The sequence below is a fragment of the Tympanuchus pallidicinctus genome, unplaced genomic scaffold, assembly GCF_026119805.1.
Source record: "Tympanuchus pallidicinctus isolate F22 unplaced genomic scaffold, pur_lepc_1.0 scaffold8, whole genome shotgun sequence".
NCBI lineage: Eukaryota > Metazoa > Chordata > Aves > Galliformes > Phasianidae > Tympanuchus > Tympanuchus pallidicinctus.
The window spans coordinates 55,649,806-55,666,865 of record NW_026294802.1 but is presented as its reverse complement, the minus strand read 5'-3'; the positions used below and the strand labels follow the sequence as shown (position 1 = coordinate 55,666,865).

Here is a 17,060-nt window from a genome sequence, read left to right as displayed (position 1 = left end):
CTTGGTGAAAAAAGGCGCCCAAACTCTTTGGAGAAGTCAGAGGTACCATAAGACAGCAGATTTAAGTCTGGGGTGCAGGTGAGGGCTCTCATATACACATTTGCTTTATAAATATACTCAGTAGGTTTTTCAGGGACAGTTCAAAGCAATTTAAAAGCATCACTCTCTGTAATGACTGTGACCTTTGTATACAACTTCACTGGAATTACTCTTTGTTGACTCCTTTGATGTTTCAGCTTTCAACAGTTACCGTCACACTGTAAACATGCTTGCAGTACACCAAATCCTAATGCAAAAATATGTATTTTGCTCTACTAAGCAAAAAACGAAGGGATCTGTAGAAAACATGCTGACCCCTGGCAATGGCTGGGGCAGCAGTTCAGTGTGACCAGACTCACCAGTAAAAGCCTATCTTACATGGCGGTGCTTTCGCATCAAATCTAGGAGTGTAAATTGCTCAGTTTAACATCTGTCTAGGTTGGTTTGTTGCTTAACAACACTCTTCTCCAGAGAAATGCAGCAAGTAAGCTGTCATTATGGGACTACTATTATACCTTAAGAATACTTGTGCATACATCAGTACACACACAGATACCATACAACAGGGCAAACAACCTGGACAGACACCATGCCAGTGCCTGCCCAACACTGCTGCTCTTGTCGTTCACTGCAAAGTGAACAATCTGCTCTGCATACACAATGCCAACTGAAAACCCGAAGCAGTGGGATGGGTCCAAGAAACAGCAAAAAAAGCACTATATAGCATGAGTGGACTGATTTTGAAGAACGAGCAGAACTTGTCTCCCTACCCATTACAGATCGTATGCATACTTCTCCTCTTTCGTCAAGGAGACAAATCAGCTTGACTACAGTTCTGGCCCACCCTCCAGGGTAACTCACATGTAGACTGAAACTACAAAACATACCACACAGTTATTCCTACTGAGGCAGTGCCCCTGGTCTTGATTCCACCATGCCACACTGCACAAAGCAGAAAGAGCTGGAAAGCAGAAAACTCACCTTGGCAGGTTGGGAGCTGGTGCTGGAGATGGAGCTTGGGAAGGAGCAGCAGGCTGTGAAGATTCATGGTTGCGGGGAACTCTGCCCATCCGATACCAAATGCCCATGTTGTTCAACTCCCTGGGTCAGCACAGAAGATATTAATGCCACATATGCGCACAACTATCAATAGGTAAATTTCATAAACAGCTCTGCCAAGTTCTTACCAAGAACTAGTTTTATTGAAAAAATAACAGCAAAATCATAGAATCACCAAGGCTAGAAAAGACCTACAAGATCATCCAGTCTAACCACCCACCTGCCACCAATAGTACTCACCAAATCATGTCCTTCAATACAACGTCTAAATGTTCCTCCAGGTTCAGTGACTCCAGGTTTACTAGTTTCCACATCACAATCAGTAACACTTGTAATCACACAGACCTTTCCAGTTCTTACAAACACCCACTAGTTAATTACAGGAAGACAAGGCACTCAGCCTTGCTACATCTGAAAATACGGGCTTCAGGAGTAGTGCTACTTACCCTATGAACGTGTACTGAGGAGGGGCTTGCTTTGATCTCCCCAGGATTCGGATATCACAGATGGCTGCCTCTGTAGAATCTCGAGGGATAAATTTAATGCACAGCCTCTTCTTTCTGAAAGCTATTTCTTCTGCAAAAACAATCCAGAACAGAGGTGTTCGGTTTTTTTGTTTTTTTTTTAAATGCAAGATCGGGATATAAATGTTATTTATTGTCTCTCCAGATATTAGGCAGATAATCACGGCAGGAAATGGAGCCAAAAAACAGATACATGTCAGCACACCAGTCAGTACAGTGTCATCTGATGACTAAGGAAATCTTCTATCAGAAACTCTCAGTATACGATGTGAGATTTGTTACTGGGCACTGTGATAAACCAACACTTCCTACTTCCCTCTGCAGAGAAGACAAGACATCACACATAGGATAGCACTGCACCCACAAAAGAAGTGGCAAGTGGTTTTTATACTTTCCTGTACTAAGCCCAGGCTAGATGGGACTCCAGGCACTCTGATCCACTGGGTGGGAACCAGCTCATGGCAGGGGTTTGGAACTGGGTGATCTTTATGGTCCTTTCCAACCAAAGCCGTTCTGTGATATAATTCTCACATTCAGTTCCTCTTTCTGAGGTAGCATTTGACTCAGCAGGTTCGGTATCTGCTGAAGCAACCAGGCAGTTTGTTCTGTCAAGTGCTTCCAGACAGCCAATCAAACTGCACTGAGGAGGAGCGGGAAACATGCTGCCATGTAGAGTAGCTAGTAAAAAACCTCACCTATCCAACTCTCACACATTTCAAGTGCTAACAACCTGTCCTGACTGTCAGTTATACTCCCACTGCAAATGCTGTGGCATCTTTGTAGGGTTAAAATCAGATTTACAAAGCAGTAACTGCTGGGGCCCCAACAGGAGAACTGGGCTGAGCCATATTCAAAGGATAGAAGCATCTCCTGCACAGCCCTTCCATATGCTGCATCACAGGGAAATTTCACTTGTTTCCATGTTATCCACTATGAATAAGTCAAGCCCATCAAAGTTAAGGCTTATCTGTAGCTTGACTTGATGTATAATAAGGCTGCTGTCTGTCTGCATGCAGATAATCCACATCCAGTTACGGGTCAGTCACAGGATAATACATGGTTCTGGTACACAGATACAGATCTGCTCCACCTCTTCCTAAATGATCTGCAGGGCTCAATGTCAGCAAGGTGAGGTATCCATTTGTGCAGACACTTAAAAGACATGACAGAAGTTTACAGATAAAGTGAAAAATGGAAAGTGCAGACAACGAATGAAAAATCTGAAAGCACCTGGAAAATAAAACCTTTCCAATTTAATATGAATAAATATCCTCCAGTATAAAAATATGCCCTCACTTCACCAGATGGTAAGCAGTCCTATCTCTGTAGGCTCCTCCTGTTTCATAATCTGTATCTCAGAGAAAGCAATCCATCCTGGCCTTGGAAACCTGCTGTCCAGTACCAACGAGTGTACAGGCAGTGAGGTGTGTCGCAGTACAGCAGCTGTGCACTCACCCTTGCGTTCACAGTGCTGCCTTTTATAGACGTTCGATACCTATATCCCTAAATCCTAGTCCACTCCTGCTTTGGAAAAGTGAGGCCTTTATTTGGCATGTCTGAAAATGATTTTAGGATACTGTTTCAAGGTTTAAGGCTTTCACATCTGAAAATTTTGTCAAGACCACTAAGGAATGTTCTACCTATTTACTGTAAGTCAAGCGTCCCTTAGAGGAGAATACAGAAACTCACATAACCAAAACACTCAGTTTTAAACAAAACTCATGCCTCTTATTCGACTTTCACAGCAAGTACAGAGCCGAATGTTTGCTTTCATCTTCAATCTCTTCCACACTTGGCGAGAGTCTGCAGCAAACTTGGTTTAGGAGCAGAATCCATTAATTACTCATGCTTAACCTGAGTTAATTTTAAGTAAACATATTATAAACAGTCAATCGAAATGTGTTCAGTCATGCTAATGGAGACAGGGATATGCACCACTTCATTAATACAGACAGTGCCTCTATACGGGCTGCAAATCCAATGCATTTTAAATTAAGGACAAATTCTCCTCTCACCTTTCTACCAGCACTGCTGCAAACGCTGCACCAGCAGCTGACAACTACCCCACACTCCAGGGGTGCACATTGTTGGGGAATTCTCCAGGGAAGGGGGACGGGTCAGGCACCCAGTACCAGGTTGCAGAACTTTTCACTTCTAGGTTACGTGTTCAAATCAGAACCAGTTCAGCAGGGACTAAAAAAAGTCATAATTTGCTGCAGACCTGAATGAATGACTCCCTGCAGAGCAGGTTCACATGCCTCCTTTCTGTCTATAACAGGTCTGGATCTCATTACTGACATGGACAGGTGCCAGCAACGTGCACCCTGCGTAGTCACACCCTGTGCCCTACAACCCTTCCAGCCATCTGCCCTGGGCTGCTCCCCTGGTCCCTTTGCACTGGAAGCAAGGAGCACTCGGTGCCTGCTGCAGGCCAGGCTGTCTCAACCCAGCGCAGCGTCAGCGGCTGCCACGAGGCTCAGGGAACAGAAGACACTGCTTAGGAACTGCTCTCTTAAACACTGTGAGACAGTCTGTAATGTCTTACAGAAGTGAGGACAGCATTTTTCCTGGCTTCTCTCAACAAGCTCAAACATCTCAGCAGTCTGTGCTGAGGCCTGCGCCTGTGTTTGTGCAGGTGGTACGAAGCTGCGTGTGCATGAGCACAGCACTGTGCACAAACCTGTGCTTTCAGCACATGCCTGTGAATATCCCCCAGCATGGCAGCTCTGCCTTTTACTGGCCCAGTCCAACCCTGCAAGATGGAAGGACAAGTTCTTCCTTTCCACTCATGCAAGCAGGCCAATGGCAGTCAGGCAGTATTAATGAATCTGGAGAATACAGGAAGAGCTACCCTGAAATGCTCCTGTGCCACACAGAGCAGACATGCCCAGAGCATCCCTCTGCCCAGGACATGGCCTGCCAACTGTGCAGGCACCAGGGCATGGGACTGAAGAAACAGCCTCAACTTACGTGTGTCAACAGTCTCTTGAATGGGGATGAAGCCCACAGGTAAGGTGTCCTTGATGTCAATGAGCTTCATGTCAACCAAGACGTTTCCTAAGTGACTCTGAAGAGAGAAAAGAAACAGTTCATCAGGTAACCTTAGTGCTCTCACTGCTTCTAAAAGAGCAACACAACACTTCTGTGACAACAATGGCAGAAGGCATTACAAGAAGATGGTTCACGCAGACACAGCCAAAGTTATTACATGCATTAGCTAATTAGTACTGAATAAAGACAGTTCTAGCTCCAAACAAAGCTGTGCTCCAGAAAAGCAGGCCATCTGGAACAAAGAACTTCAGTTGAGTCCATATCAATTCTGAACTGATGCCCTGTCCTATTAATCAAGGCTTGAAGAGCTAAAAACACAATTCAGAATGACAACCTCCACAATTGAGACCAGATTTTCTTTGCAGTTCTCATTAAAGCCAACACTGCTGCCAGCAATCTACACTCACGTATGTAAGAAAAAACCTCTACACTTTAGTTAGTATGCAGCCTTTATAAACATGAAGACAGAAGAAAATAAAATTTCATCCTAAGCCACCTTCCGCACCTTCTGTTCCCCAGGAGGGAATCCCTGCAGGTGTGAGCAGGCTGACCACCCTCGGGAATCGGGCCTCCAAAGACAGGAGCTCCTCGCCAGCCATCAGGCGTGGGAGCACGGCTCAGTGCAGCAGCTGCCCAGCGGTGCCCCAGCAGGCTGCCTCTCAGCCCCAGCGCAGTGCTGTGCTGCTCCTCGCACCTCCGTCTGCTGCACAGCTGAGACCCCCGCAGCCCTCCTGCTACATTTGCTTTAATTCATTCCTCATAAATATGAGGAATGTATTCCCAAACCATGCTGAGCAGATGAATCATGCCAAAGCCCAACAGACACTGACTGAGGGGATTTACACTGCCTCCGATAGCCAGTAGTTGCTACTATCCTGTAATTATTTCTGACAACCTTGCATTTAAGGTAGCCACAGATAAACTTAATACCAAATAATCACAAATCTTTTGGTTTAGTATCCTCCCTATCTATTCAGGGCTATCATTCTTGCTACTGCAGCTACTCAAGGATGTATTGCACAATTATTGTCTGTTGACCCCAGGAAGCATAGCTTTAGAGCTTTATTTTAATCTGGAGGACAGAAGGAAAGTGGATGGAATAAAGGTCAAAAGCTGGGAATTGACAGACCCTTGGTTTTCATTTCAAGATCTGTGATCAACCTCCAAAGTCACAGTTGCTTTTCTGTTGTTGGGAAAGGCTCAAGTACAAAATGATACCACTACACCCTTGAGAATCCAGTCCCTGAGAATATCTAAAACACCAAGAAAAGCAGAATTACCCACTAGATGGAGCGCATTCATTGTCGAACTGAACAGTTCCTCCTGGAAAAGAGAAAGTTTTCACACTACCCTCAGCTGAAAAATTAAGTGAAGACAGCAGAAGGCATCAGGCTCTCACTGCATATGGCCTCCTCCCTTCCACAGGAGATGTGAGCACACAGCTGCCACCAATCAACAATAAGCCGTGTTTCACAGCCGCACTGGAAGATTACAAGTATAGGGCAGTGTATGCACAGTGTGGGCAAATTGTTAAGAATTGGCACAAGAAAAAAAAGGAAGAAAACTTGTATGGTGCCCCTGGATTCAGCAACTAGCGTTTACTTTGTTGCTATCACATAATTCTCCAAGTGATCAGAGCTAGAGGTTCACCATCTGAACCATCATCAGGGGAAATTCTTTACAGAGCGAGTGGTGAGGTGCTGGACCAGCTGCCCAGAGAGGTTGTGGATGCCCTGTCCATCCCTGGATGGACGTTCAAGGCCAGGTTGGATGGGGCCCTGGGCAGCCTGAGCTGGTATTAAATGGGGAGGTTGGTGGCCCTGCGTGTGGCAGGGGGTTGAAGATTTGTGATCCTTGAGGTCCCTTCCAACCCTGGCCATTCTGTGATTCTGTGATCACCATTTGGAACATGCAGCTCCCATTTTAAGAAGAGAAAATGCTCGTGGAAGGGAGCTGCTGAAATGCAAACATGCACTTTTCTGCCGCCTTTATTACAGATTTTGCCAATGATTTCCTTCCCCAAAGAACACAGACAAAACACAAATATCTGGCCATTGCAGTTTGCCTTCTTGGTCACCCCAGTTCAGCTAAACACTCGCTTAAATTGTAATTGGCTCCACAGCCATAATCATTGTGTAAGAACACACCAGGCACAAATGCAAATCATGCAGACACTCAGCAAAAGGACTTACATTTTCTTTTGAAAATGACCTTGTGAAGCAAAGGTATCGTGTGACCTTGGATTTAAACAGGCCATCCTTCCAGAGGTCAGCATCCAGGCCATCTGCTGTTTGTGCAACCTGGAAAGAAAAAACAGAGGGATAGAGGAGATATGTAAGCCAAGATAACATTAATATGTGTGCAGTACTTCTTTCTCAGACCCTTTCTAATTAACGGTAGCCCAAACTCTCACAGCATCTCATTAGTTTCTTCAGAAGGTGCAGTGCAGAGAACTTCCAAGCAGAGGTATGATAAAGTTCTAAAAATGCTGTCTCTGGAGAGTGCAGTGATTAAAGATGCTCTGACAAAAGCTATTCTAATGAGGAAACAGCAACTCTGGTGCAGTCTCCAAACAATAGTTTGGACAAGTCAGCATACTGAGGCATTCACTACACTATACACACACTGTGCAAGCTGCAAGGAGGGGTCCATTCTGACAAAGCACTGGAGAGCTATCCGCAAAGTGGCAGCTCCAAGGCTGCCCACATCCATGGCCACTTCTGACAGGACGAAGCTGGAAGAACAGCACTCCTGAAAAATCGTTGTCTTTCCTTGTGATTTTACACAACTTCAACCAGATTAAAGCATCACATCAAATGAGTTGTGGAGCTGTGACAGCGATTGCATTCAGTACAATCAGTAGCAAACTGGAGGGTGAGGGAAACACCACAGGTTCTGCACGGAAGAGACAAATGCACAAGGAAGGCAGGCAGCAGCAGATGTCATTTGCGGTGGCTCGGGGCACGGCACAAGGGGCGCTGGGGCCAGAGCAGGGCTGTGCCAGCAGCTGGGGGCAGAAAGCCCTGCCCAGAGGGCACGCTTGCTAAGCAGAGGGGACAGCAAACAAGTCGTACACTCCCCTACCATCCCACCGACAGCTCCCACAAGGAGTCCAACAGGACAGTAAGCATGGCAGAACCGCCCAGTGCCTTTCAGGAAGGAACAAACTTCCCCTCTGCTGTTTCTTAAGCCATGATCACACCGACCTAAGTGAGACCTTGACCCCTGCGCAGCCTGATGACATAGAAGCTGGTATCTTTCGGTACTGTCTGCATCCATATTTTGTAGGGCAGAGGCTCTGTGTAGAGTGCAGGAGGCAAGGTGCATGCTAAGCCCCCCATTATCCAAAGAGGAGAGAAACGCATGTCTAACACAAAGGCAACAAAGTGCATGGGTTGCTCTTCACAATTTCACATTTCAGCATCTTCTGCTCACAAATCCCTGATGAGCTCATTCCTAGGAACAGGACATAGGAACAGCCCCCATTGCGGGCTGTGAGCCGCCACCAGTGCCTGCCCCGAGCAGCAGAGCCCAGCAGTGTCCCACACGGACACTAAAAAAAAGCCCTCAAAAAGAAACAGTAAAAAAACAGCAAAGCCACACCACAAACCCTTTTAGGGAAGCACCCTGCAATTCTAACTCCACAGTTACCACATGCAGCAGCTGAAGCCAGTTTACCAGCGAGTCATCAAGAGAAGCACGTGGCCCATCAGCCCCCACTTCCCTCCTGCATTGCCTCGATGCCCCATTGCCCCACACAGCCCAACTGCCTCCACAGAGCCGCAGAACTGTGAGCAGGAAACCAACACAGGGGGGTTCAGGTCTTACTGGCACCCAGTGCCCACGGGCAGGGCAAGCCAAGAGAAGCCTTCTTGTTTCTACTGAAATGCGGCAGTTGCAGGCACCATCTCCAGCAATTAATCCTGAATGCTGAGGCTTCGCATCATCCTGCTGAATCCTTTTTCTAAGCTTAGATGTAAGCATGCATTAACTTGTCAGAAAACTCATGGTGAAAAAAACCAGAGTAACATAAATGAGAAAGTTCTTGCATCATCTTCTGGGCACCAGCAGGTAGGGAGGATCCCCAGCGCCTTGGAGTGGAGCTGCACCCAAGCAGCACCGTGCATGAGGGCATGGCCGTGGGGGCTGCACTGAGGGGAAGGGACGAGGAAGGGCTGTGGCCCCAAGCAGCCCCAGCCGTGTCCTCCTACCCAGGGTGAACACGGGGGACAAGAGCAGATGCCTGGTAATGGGTGCCAGCACATCCACCTTGACCTTACCAAGGGGTCAGAGGCATGGGTCAGCTCAGCTGCTCTTCATGCCTTCCCACGCCAGAATGCACTGAAACCCAACAGGAGAGGATTCCCACTCACAGCTCTATAGACACCCAGAGAGGCAGCAGAAAAGCACAGTCTGCACTGCTTGCAGCCTGTGCCATGCTGCAAAGCTCCCCACTCACCCTTCCTGCCCAACTCTGCACTCAGCAGTGCCAGCTGGGGTGGATTTTCAGGAATCTGAGTTCAGACACACTCTGTATGTTTTGGCAAAATGCATTCTTTAGTGCTCCAGCTACTAAAAGATCTGGCCAAAGCACCAGCAGCTGTTTCCTAAGCAGACTGAAAGGGAAATGAGTTGTTTGGATAATTAAGAAAACTACTGAAAGAAAAAAAAACTAAAAGATGAAAAAATAAACCCAACCCTCAGATCTCCCCAGTCCCTGCCACCCCTGCCTGGGCAGGCAGCACCCCAGGGCCCGGCCGCAGCCCCAGGTACTGCGCTGCACAGGGCAGAAGGGAGGGAAGTAGCGCAGTAATGGCTGCGTGTTGTGGAAAGTGCACAGATGAAAGGAAAACTAGATAAAGCGTACATATAATGCATCTGGCTCAGAAAAAAAGAACTGGTTATTATGCCATCACAGAATTCAAACCCACCAACAAAACGACACAATGCCCAATTCATTACTGCTAAGAGGAAAAGCATTCCCACAGCTCTGAGCCCGCTGTTGGAACAGAGTGCTACAGAATGCTGCGGCAAGGGGCAAAGAGATGGCATCCCCCAGGGAGCTGCAAGACCTTCCCAAAGCTACCTGCGGTCAGGGCGTGCTTGGCTTCCTGCTTTAAGACACTACAGCCTGGGTTCTGGAGGTTGAAGGAAGTGCTGCCCTGAGTGCATCCACCCATGCTGGATAAGGCCACACAACCGCACGTACTGCATAGTGGGACACAGCTGTGATCTGTGCAGAGCTACCTGCTGCATGCACAGAACATGGGCAGAGCTGCTGCAGGCAGCAGACACCTCAGAGCCTACAGCAGAAGCTGTTGGCCCCAGGGTCAGAGGAGAGCTCCTTGTAAACACAAAGTGAGACAAAAATCAGAAGCAAGACAGACTCCTCCCCATGCCCCCTAGGAGAGAGCGACCCACATTCTCAAGCATTATTGCAACACCACTATAATCCCATTAAGCCTCAGGAAGAATCTTTTATCTTGTTTAGTTTAAACAGTGTTGGGGCTGCAGCCCCCATTAAACTCCACACATGCTATCTGGGGTAAGTGAGGTCTCTGCCTGGTCATTTAGGCAGAACGCTATTCTGTTACCATGTCTCTCACACTGCCCCATGCTCCTTTATCAGGACAAGCAGCTAATTACACAGCCTGGCTCACACAGGCAATCAGTGCTCAGAAAAATGCAGTAAATGCAAAAAAACTTCTGCCTTTCAGAAGCCTTTTCACAACTCCCCCCTCCTTACTGCAGCCCGACCCCATTTCCTTCCTTCTCACACAGCAGCACAGGGCACACTGCAACCCAGGGCTGTGAGGACGTGAGCTACACGAGCTGTGTGACACTGAAACCCAAGATGCAATGCAGCATAGCTGGAGCAGGACACACAGAAAGATGAGCTATAGGCCAAACCTTCCCTACACTGCTCTGCAAAGTCAGTACTTCGTGATGTTCTGCTGCCTAGGACACTCATCTATAGGCGAATAAAATCACCCTGTTGGTTATACAGCAACTAATCCAGGGAACAAGCAGCTGTTAAACAATGACCTCCATCTATCCATTCACATATTCATCTCCACTGGATCCAGCTGCCTTTTCCTGCTGCCCAGCCTCCTGCCAAAGCTTAATTTAGAGGTTTGCATTCTGTCCATCAAAATCGCCCTCACAATTTCAGCTGGTTGTGAAATTCTTTGCTTCCCGATCTGGAGCTTCTCATCATTATTATGCTGTGCTGATATGTGGGATTAAACAGCTGATGCGGGATCCATTTATTTGGAGATGTAATTTGTGCGATACTTAGGAATCCTTCAGGATGGCAGTTACTAGGATTATTAAATTTGCATGCCACAGCAGCCAGCTGTTTCTCAGAGCCTCTCCTCCAGGTAATTATGCTCTGGAGGAGAAGCACATACAAAGTTGCACAACTGCACCTACAGACCTCCATCCAGGGAAAGCACTGCTGAGCGCCCTGGGCTGCAAGGTGGGCATGCAGACACCAAATTACTTCTTACAATATGTCTGATGGCAAATCCTGGCTGGAAGAGATACTATTCCCAGCAGAGTAAAGCTTCATTAGTGCAGAACCAAAGAATTTGCAACAGCAGCTGAACTAGCTCTACTTACTACATCATAGCCTGTCGGCGCGCGGCTCCGGGACGCAACCACGCCAACCCCTGTGATGGGATCCATTGGCACATCAGGCAAGGCATCGGAGAGATCTCGCACTTCAGGCATTGTGGACTGATCCTGAAAGAAAGCAGCAGAGTTAAGGGGCTGCTTGAGAGCATGCACTCCCTAGAGTAACAGAGCACTGGAAGCCCACATGCGTGCCACAGCGCCTGTGCCCGAAAACCATGGGCTGCCAAATCAAACGCAGGATCAGGCAGACACACCTTCTGTGCTTTTGTTTGTTTTTGATAAGACGGCACGCTTGTGCAATGCCCAACTGGTTTGGAATTTGGGTCAGCAGCCACTTCTGAGATTAATTTTATCACTTCCAGGATATTTTGCATGGGCTGGTCTCCATCTAGCAACGATGGGAAAACCCAAGCTCATCCTTTCCCTCCCAAATAAGAACAAATTCCATCCTTGACTCAGGCTGGCTGAAGCTGCTCTACTATTTTAAGCAGCAAGAAATCCGCTCCCCATGGCTTCAGCATAAGGCTCCCACCCACGACAGGCACTGGGCACGATGAGGGCTCTTGCGAGGCTTCATCCCCACCACACCCCCTGAACTAAGCCATGGCCGCATAGCAGCACAAATGTGTCTGTATGCGAAATTGTGCCCGTGGCAGAGTGCCTGAGCGCCAGGGAACACAGACGAAGCAGCACAGGATGGTCCGATGCAAAGCAGACAGAGGCCTTCAAGGAGCCCGAGCATCTCCCATGAGCAAGGCAGAACAGCACCGAATACTTCAGGGTAGAGGACGACACAAAGAGGGAGAGAAGCAGGTGAAACCAACCCATTTGGAGAAATGCTGTTGCTGGAAGCAGGAGGAGAGGAGAGGAGAGCTGTCCAAAGAGCTCATGGGAGAGGAGAGGTGCCTCTGCCTTGGCACATCCTCCTGCAGCGGCAGCAGGGCAGGGCCCTTGGCTTGGGCAGGACTGCCCCAGACCCCCCAGCACTGCAGATCCAACAGCAGCACCTGGCACAAGCGCTGCTGTAGGCGGGCAGGCAGACAAACTGCAGGCAGGGTCTCCTCAGGAGGACCAAGCCCAGCACTAAGGCTGCAGAGATGGCAGGTTACTTACTGCTTCTAAAAAGGCAGAGGTGAGTGCTGGTGCCAGCAGGACCAGGGTTACACTTCACAATGCCCAGTCTGAACCAACACGGTGCTGCAGGCAACAAAAAAGAGCAAATCTGGGGCCTATGTAAATAACAACGCCACACAAACAACCAGACCAGACTGCCTAAAGTCTACAAAGCAGCGGGAGCAAGCATGTGGTAAAAAGACCACCACCAACAGAGCTCTACCCCAGCACCTGGGTGAGCACCCAGCACACGCACCAACACACATTCGGTCAGGGCCCACACGAAGCCTCCTGCTGGTGGTGCCACCAGCCAGCATGGCACCCTGCAGGATGGCACCCGGCTGACCCCAGCTGTGCGGCACGGCGGGGCAGCTCTCACCCGCGGGGCACTGGGATGCAGCTGGAGCTGGCGCAGAGCAGCAGGAACCGGCCTGCGTGCTTGGTAAATGTTTTTCTGAACTCGGAACAGGTCAGAGCAGAGCTTTGGGCTGATGCAGACCATGAGTTACATTTCAGCTCCCCCTCGGGCGCCTGCAAAGTTTAGTTTCTTTCCTATCACACCTTTGAACTTAAAAATAAAAAACAAACAGTGAAAAAGCAGATTAAATTAAGGAACAAGATTCTATAAATACATCCATTAGATTGCTTGTTGTTTTAGGGAAGCTCTTTTCAAACACCACAGCGCTGACCTGCCTGCAGTGTGGCAGTGCCTGAGGACTCAGCTGACAACCAAGGACGGCCCAGTGCTCCCCAGAGCCCCACCACCCCCCTGCAGGGTAAATCTGGGCACAGCCCCAAAAACAAGCACAGCATTTTTTGCACTGCTCAAAGCACATTCCCTGGAGGCTGTTCCCAGCAGCAGGGCACTTCCTGCTCCCAGCCTGGGGAAGCCGGACGCAGTCCTGGGCAGGAAGAGGCCCTGCTCAGGCCCACTCACCGAGTGCAGTACTGGCCCGGGGCACAGAGAGATTCCCACTCTGAAGCGGCCTCAGGAACATCAGAAGCTGACCTTCCTGAAAAGCAGCAAAACCACCCCCAGCCCCTCAGCAGCAAAGCTTCAACCACGGCTCCAAGGGCAGCCCACATCAGGCAGGCTCCACATGGGTCAGTCACCCCAGCTCCCTGCATTCTGTGTGCAAGGACGCTCCACTCCACACAGAACAGCCACAGAACAAAGACTGCAGCACGCACCAGTGGCGGCTTCCTGCCCAGCCCCACAGACACAGGCTGGAAGCTGTGACTTGCAGACACAGCACCATGTCATATAAGAAGTCCCCAGCACAGTGCTCAGAGCCAGGTTTCACTGTGCCGCAGCCCCTGAGCTCTCCCTTTATATCTCTTTGTGCTCTCTCTCAACTGTTTCCTTGCTTGCTCATCTCTGATGATCCCAGGCACACTTTCCTGCTGGCCTCACTATGTGCTTGGAGTGGAGCACTGTGCCCTGGTGACACAGCCGCCTGCACTGCTGCGTCACGGTGGGGACACACACACAGCAGTGCAGCTCCAGAAATCCACACATTACACTGAGCTCACAGAGTGCTCTCCTTCTCCGTGCTCTTTTTCAAGAAGCAAGACCAAGAGTGGGTGGCAGATGAGTAGCCAGTGCCTGATATATGTGCTGTAGAAGCCTCACAATGCAGCGAGCCAGGCCAGATTCTGAGGCTAAATGGAGTTGGGAGAAAGAAGAGCATCATTGTTCTCGCAACTGTAAGCCCTGTGCTTTGGCACCAACCTGCTCGTCCTACAGAGAAGAACATCACAGAATGGAGACCTTAAAGATCATCTAGTTCCAACTCTCCTGCCATGGGCAGGGTTGCCAACCATTAGATCAGACTGCACAGGATCCTATCCACCTTGGCCTCGAATGCTCCCAGAGGTGGAGCATCTATTCTGAGCAAACTGCTCCAGAAGCTCACTGAATAAAAACATTCTTTCCTAACATCTAACCTAAACCTATCTTATTTTAAGATTTCAAGGCCATCTCCCTTGTCCTATCACGATCAGACTGGAAAAAGTTGGTGAGATTGCAATGAAGTCTCCCTGGAGCCTTCCCTTCTCAAAGCTAAACAAGCCCAACTTCCTCAACCCATCATCATAGGAGAGGTACTCCAGCCCTCTGATCGTCTCTGTGGCTCTCCTTTGGACTCACTTCAACAGCTCTGCATCCCTCCTGAACGGAGGGTCACAGGCCTGGACGCAGTGCTCCAGATGGGGCCTCACAAGGGCAGAGCAGAGGGGGACAATCACCTCCTTTACTCAATTGCCACCCCTCTGCTGATGCAGCTCAGGATACTGCTGGCCTTCTGGGCTGCACACACACACTGCTGGCTCATGTCAGCTTTTAATCCTCCAGAACCGCAACTCCTCCTCCACAGGGCTGCTCTCGAGGAGTTTTTCTCTCAGTCAGTACTCATATCTGGGATTGCCCTGACTCAAGTGCAACACCTTGCACTTGGCCTGTCCCTCTGGATGGCATCCCTCCCCTCTATTGTGTCAACTGCACAAGTCAGCTTGCTGCCATCAGCTTGGAGCCAGCTTGCATGGGCTAAGGCAAAACTGGAACAAACAAGCACCAACTACCTCAGTATGTTCCTGTACTGCACAGGAGACAGTCCCAGCAAATCAGAGCAGGTGCTGCTGGAAACTCATCCACACAGGTTGGTTCTGCTCCATCACTCTGATCTCAAGGCACAGCATGGCTGTTTGCACACACTACTGACATTTGGGTCAAAAAAAGTAGGAGCCAATGGCAGAACACATGACTAGGAACCTGGACACACATTAGTCACAAGCAGACACAGATTCAGGGTCATCTTTCACCCAAACAAAGGTTCATCAAGAGTCACCTGCAACTCCCATTCTCCACACAGCTGTCCCTGCACCAGCTGCTAGAGCCCCATTAGCTGTGATGGACCTGAATGGAACAGAAGTCTGGGACGGAGCAAAACGGAGCTCTCGAGTTGCTGCGCAGCAGTTCTAACTGGGGACACCCATTTGTGAGGTATCCTGTTTCAACCCAAAATAGATTTCCACACACACAGATGACCTTCCCCAGGGTTCCAGTGACACTTGGGTCATTTATTTCCATCTCCGCACCTGGGGGCTGCAAGGCCTGAAGCCTGGGACTCACTCAGAGAAGCACATCATGAACCAGAACGTTCTGTATTTTTATCTTACACCTTCAAGAGCTCAAACCGAGGCTTCACCTCAGAACATCTCAAGGCTAAGGCCGCCTCAGCCAGGAGCTGCAGGAACATCGAAGCACAAAGAGGGGCACAGCAATGCCTGATAAACACAGGATGGAGGTACGCGGCTGTCGGCCCCAGCAGCGAACATCTCGTAGGACCCTACGCTATCATAACCCAGCTGTGACTGTCCCAGCTCGGAGGATGCACGGGAGGGGGTGAAGCTCAGAGGGTCCCTGTGACCCTTCCTGGGCACTACAGAGAGACGCTGAGTGCTGGGAATGCGGGAGGGGAGCAAACGGAGCGTGGGCAACTCAGCACCCCGTCCCGGCTGGGATGGCAAAGAGACACCGCGCCGATCACCTCCAGCTGTGCAGAAACCTCTGCGAACAGGTGAAAAAAAACAATAACGGTCAAACAAACCCGCGCCGTAAATGCTCGCACAAAAGACCACATAACGCAGCGCCGTTGCAATTCTCTTTAACCAGCCGAGAACAAAATTCGCAGCGAACTCCCCAACGCACCGGGGCCGGCGTCCCGCCCGCAGCCCCGCTCCGCGCAGCAGCAGCCCGGCTCGCGCCGAGCCTCGGAGCAGGCCGCGCCCGGCGCCCAGCAGCACGGCGGCGTCCCGCGGGCCCGGCCCCGCGCGGGGGGCGCCGCGGCCACGGTTCCGGCCTCCGCCCAGGGCCGCGCCTCTCCGGGGGCCGCGGGCGGCTCCGCTCCCCCGTGCCCCGGCCCGGCCTCGCGCGGAGCCGCGAGCGCTCAGCAGGCCCAGCCCTTCCTCCCGCCTATCCTTCCCTCCCGGAGCGCGGCGGAGCGGGGTCGGCCGAGGGCGGCGGCGGGGCCGGGGACACTTAACTGTTCCCCGCGCGGCGGGCGGCGGCTCGCGGCTCCCTCGGCGCAGGCAGAAGCAGCTCCTCATCGCCCGGCGGGGCGGGGGCAGCGCGGCGGGAGGAGCGGCGGGGGCGGGGGAGCGGCCTAGCGCGGGGGGCGGCGAGCAGGGCCACACCGGCGGCCCGGGCCAGAGCCCGGGAGCAGCTCCTCCGCGCCTCGAAGCTCCGGCGCGCCCCGATCCGCGCCCCCGCGCCGCCTCCCGCCCCGGCCCCGCGCCGCCCCGCGCCAGCCGCCCGCACTCACCGCGGCCGTGCGGCGCTGCTCCCCCCGCGCCCGCGCGGAGCCGGACCGGCGCGCCGCTGAAACGACGGCCGCCCCACCCACGGGAACCCCGGATCGCGGAGGTCCGCTGCGGCCCACCCGAGGGCCGTGTCCCGTCGGTCCGGGAAGCCGGGAGTCCCGCGTTGCCAAAAAAATAAACTTTCTGAAGAGAACGATACGTCTGGCGACGTCCGCTTGGTAGGGGTCTCGGAATCGTTTCGCCCGTGTCCTCACCCCACCGCGAGATGCAGCCTTCGGGCTCCCGCGCGCTGCTGTCGCCGGGAGGAGCGAGGCCGAG

General features: G+C 51.0%; 1 protein-coding gene across 13 annotated transcripts in view; it reads right to left on the bottom strand.

The window, feature by feature from the left end:
* Positions 1 to 16,763, bottom strand: part of MVB12B (multivesicular body subunit 12B) — a 52,141-nt gene extending 35,378 nt beyond the window's left edge. For 2 of the 13 annotated variants that reach the window (XR_008202663.1, XR_008202662.1), the window contains exons 1-6: positions 12,802 to 16,173; positions 11,295 to 11,417; positions 6,866 to 6,973; positions 4,593 to 4,689; positions 1,545 to 1,674; positions 1,021 to 1,140 (exon numbers count right to left, since the gene is read on the bottom strand). Coding sequence is in view for 11 of the 13 variants with exons in the window: in XM_052668020.1 (XP_052523980.1) it covers positions 1,021 to 1,140; positions 1,545 to 1,674; positions 4,593 to 4,689; positions 6,866 to 6,973; positions 11,295 to 11,417; positions 12,802 to 12,924 (701 nt within the window). In the remaining 2 variants the exon portion in view is untranslated. The other 11 variants (XM_052668024.1, XM_052668026.1, XM_052668029.1 and 8 more) reach the window with 10 other exon arrangements.
* Positions 16,764 to 17,060: the final 297 nt, after the last annotated feature.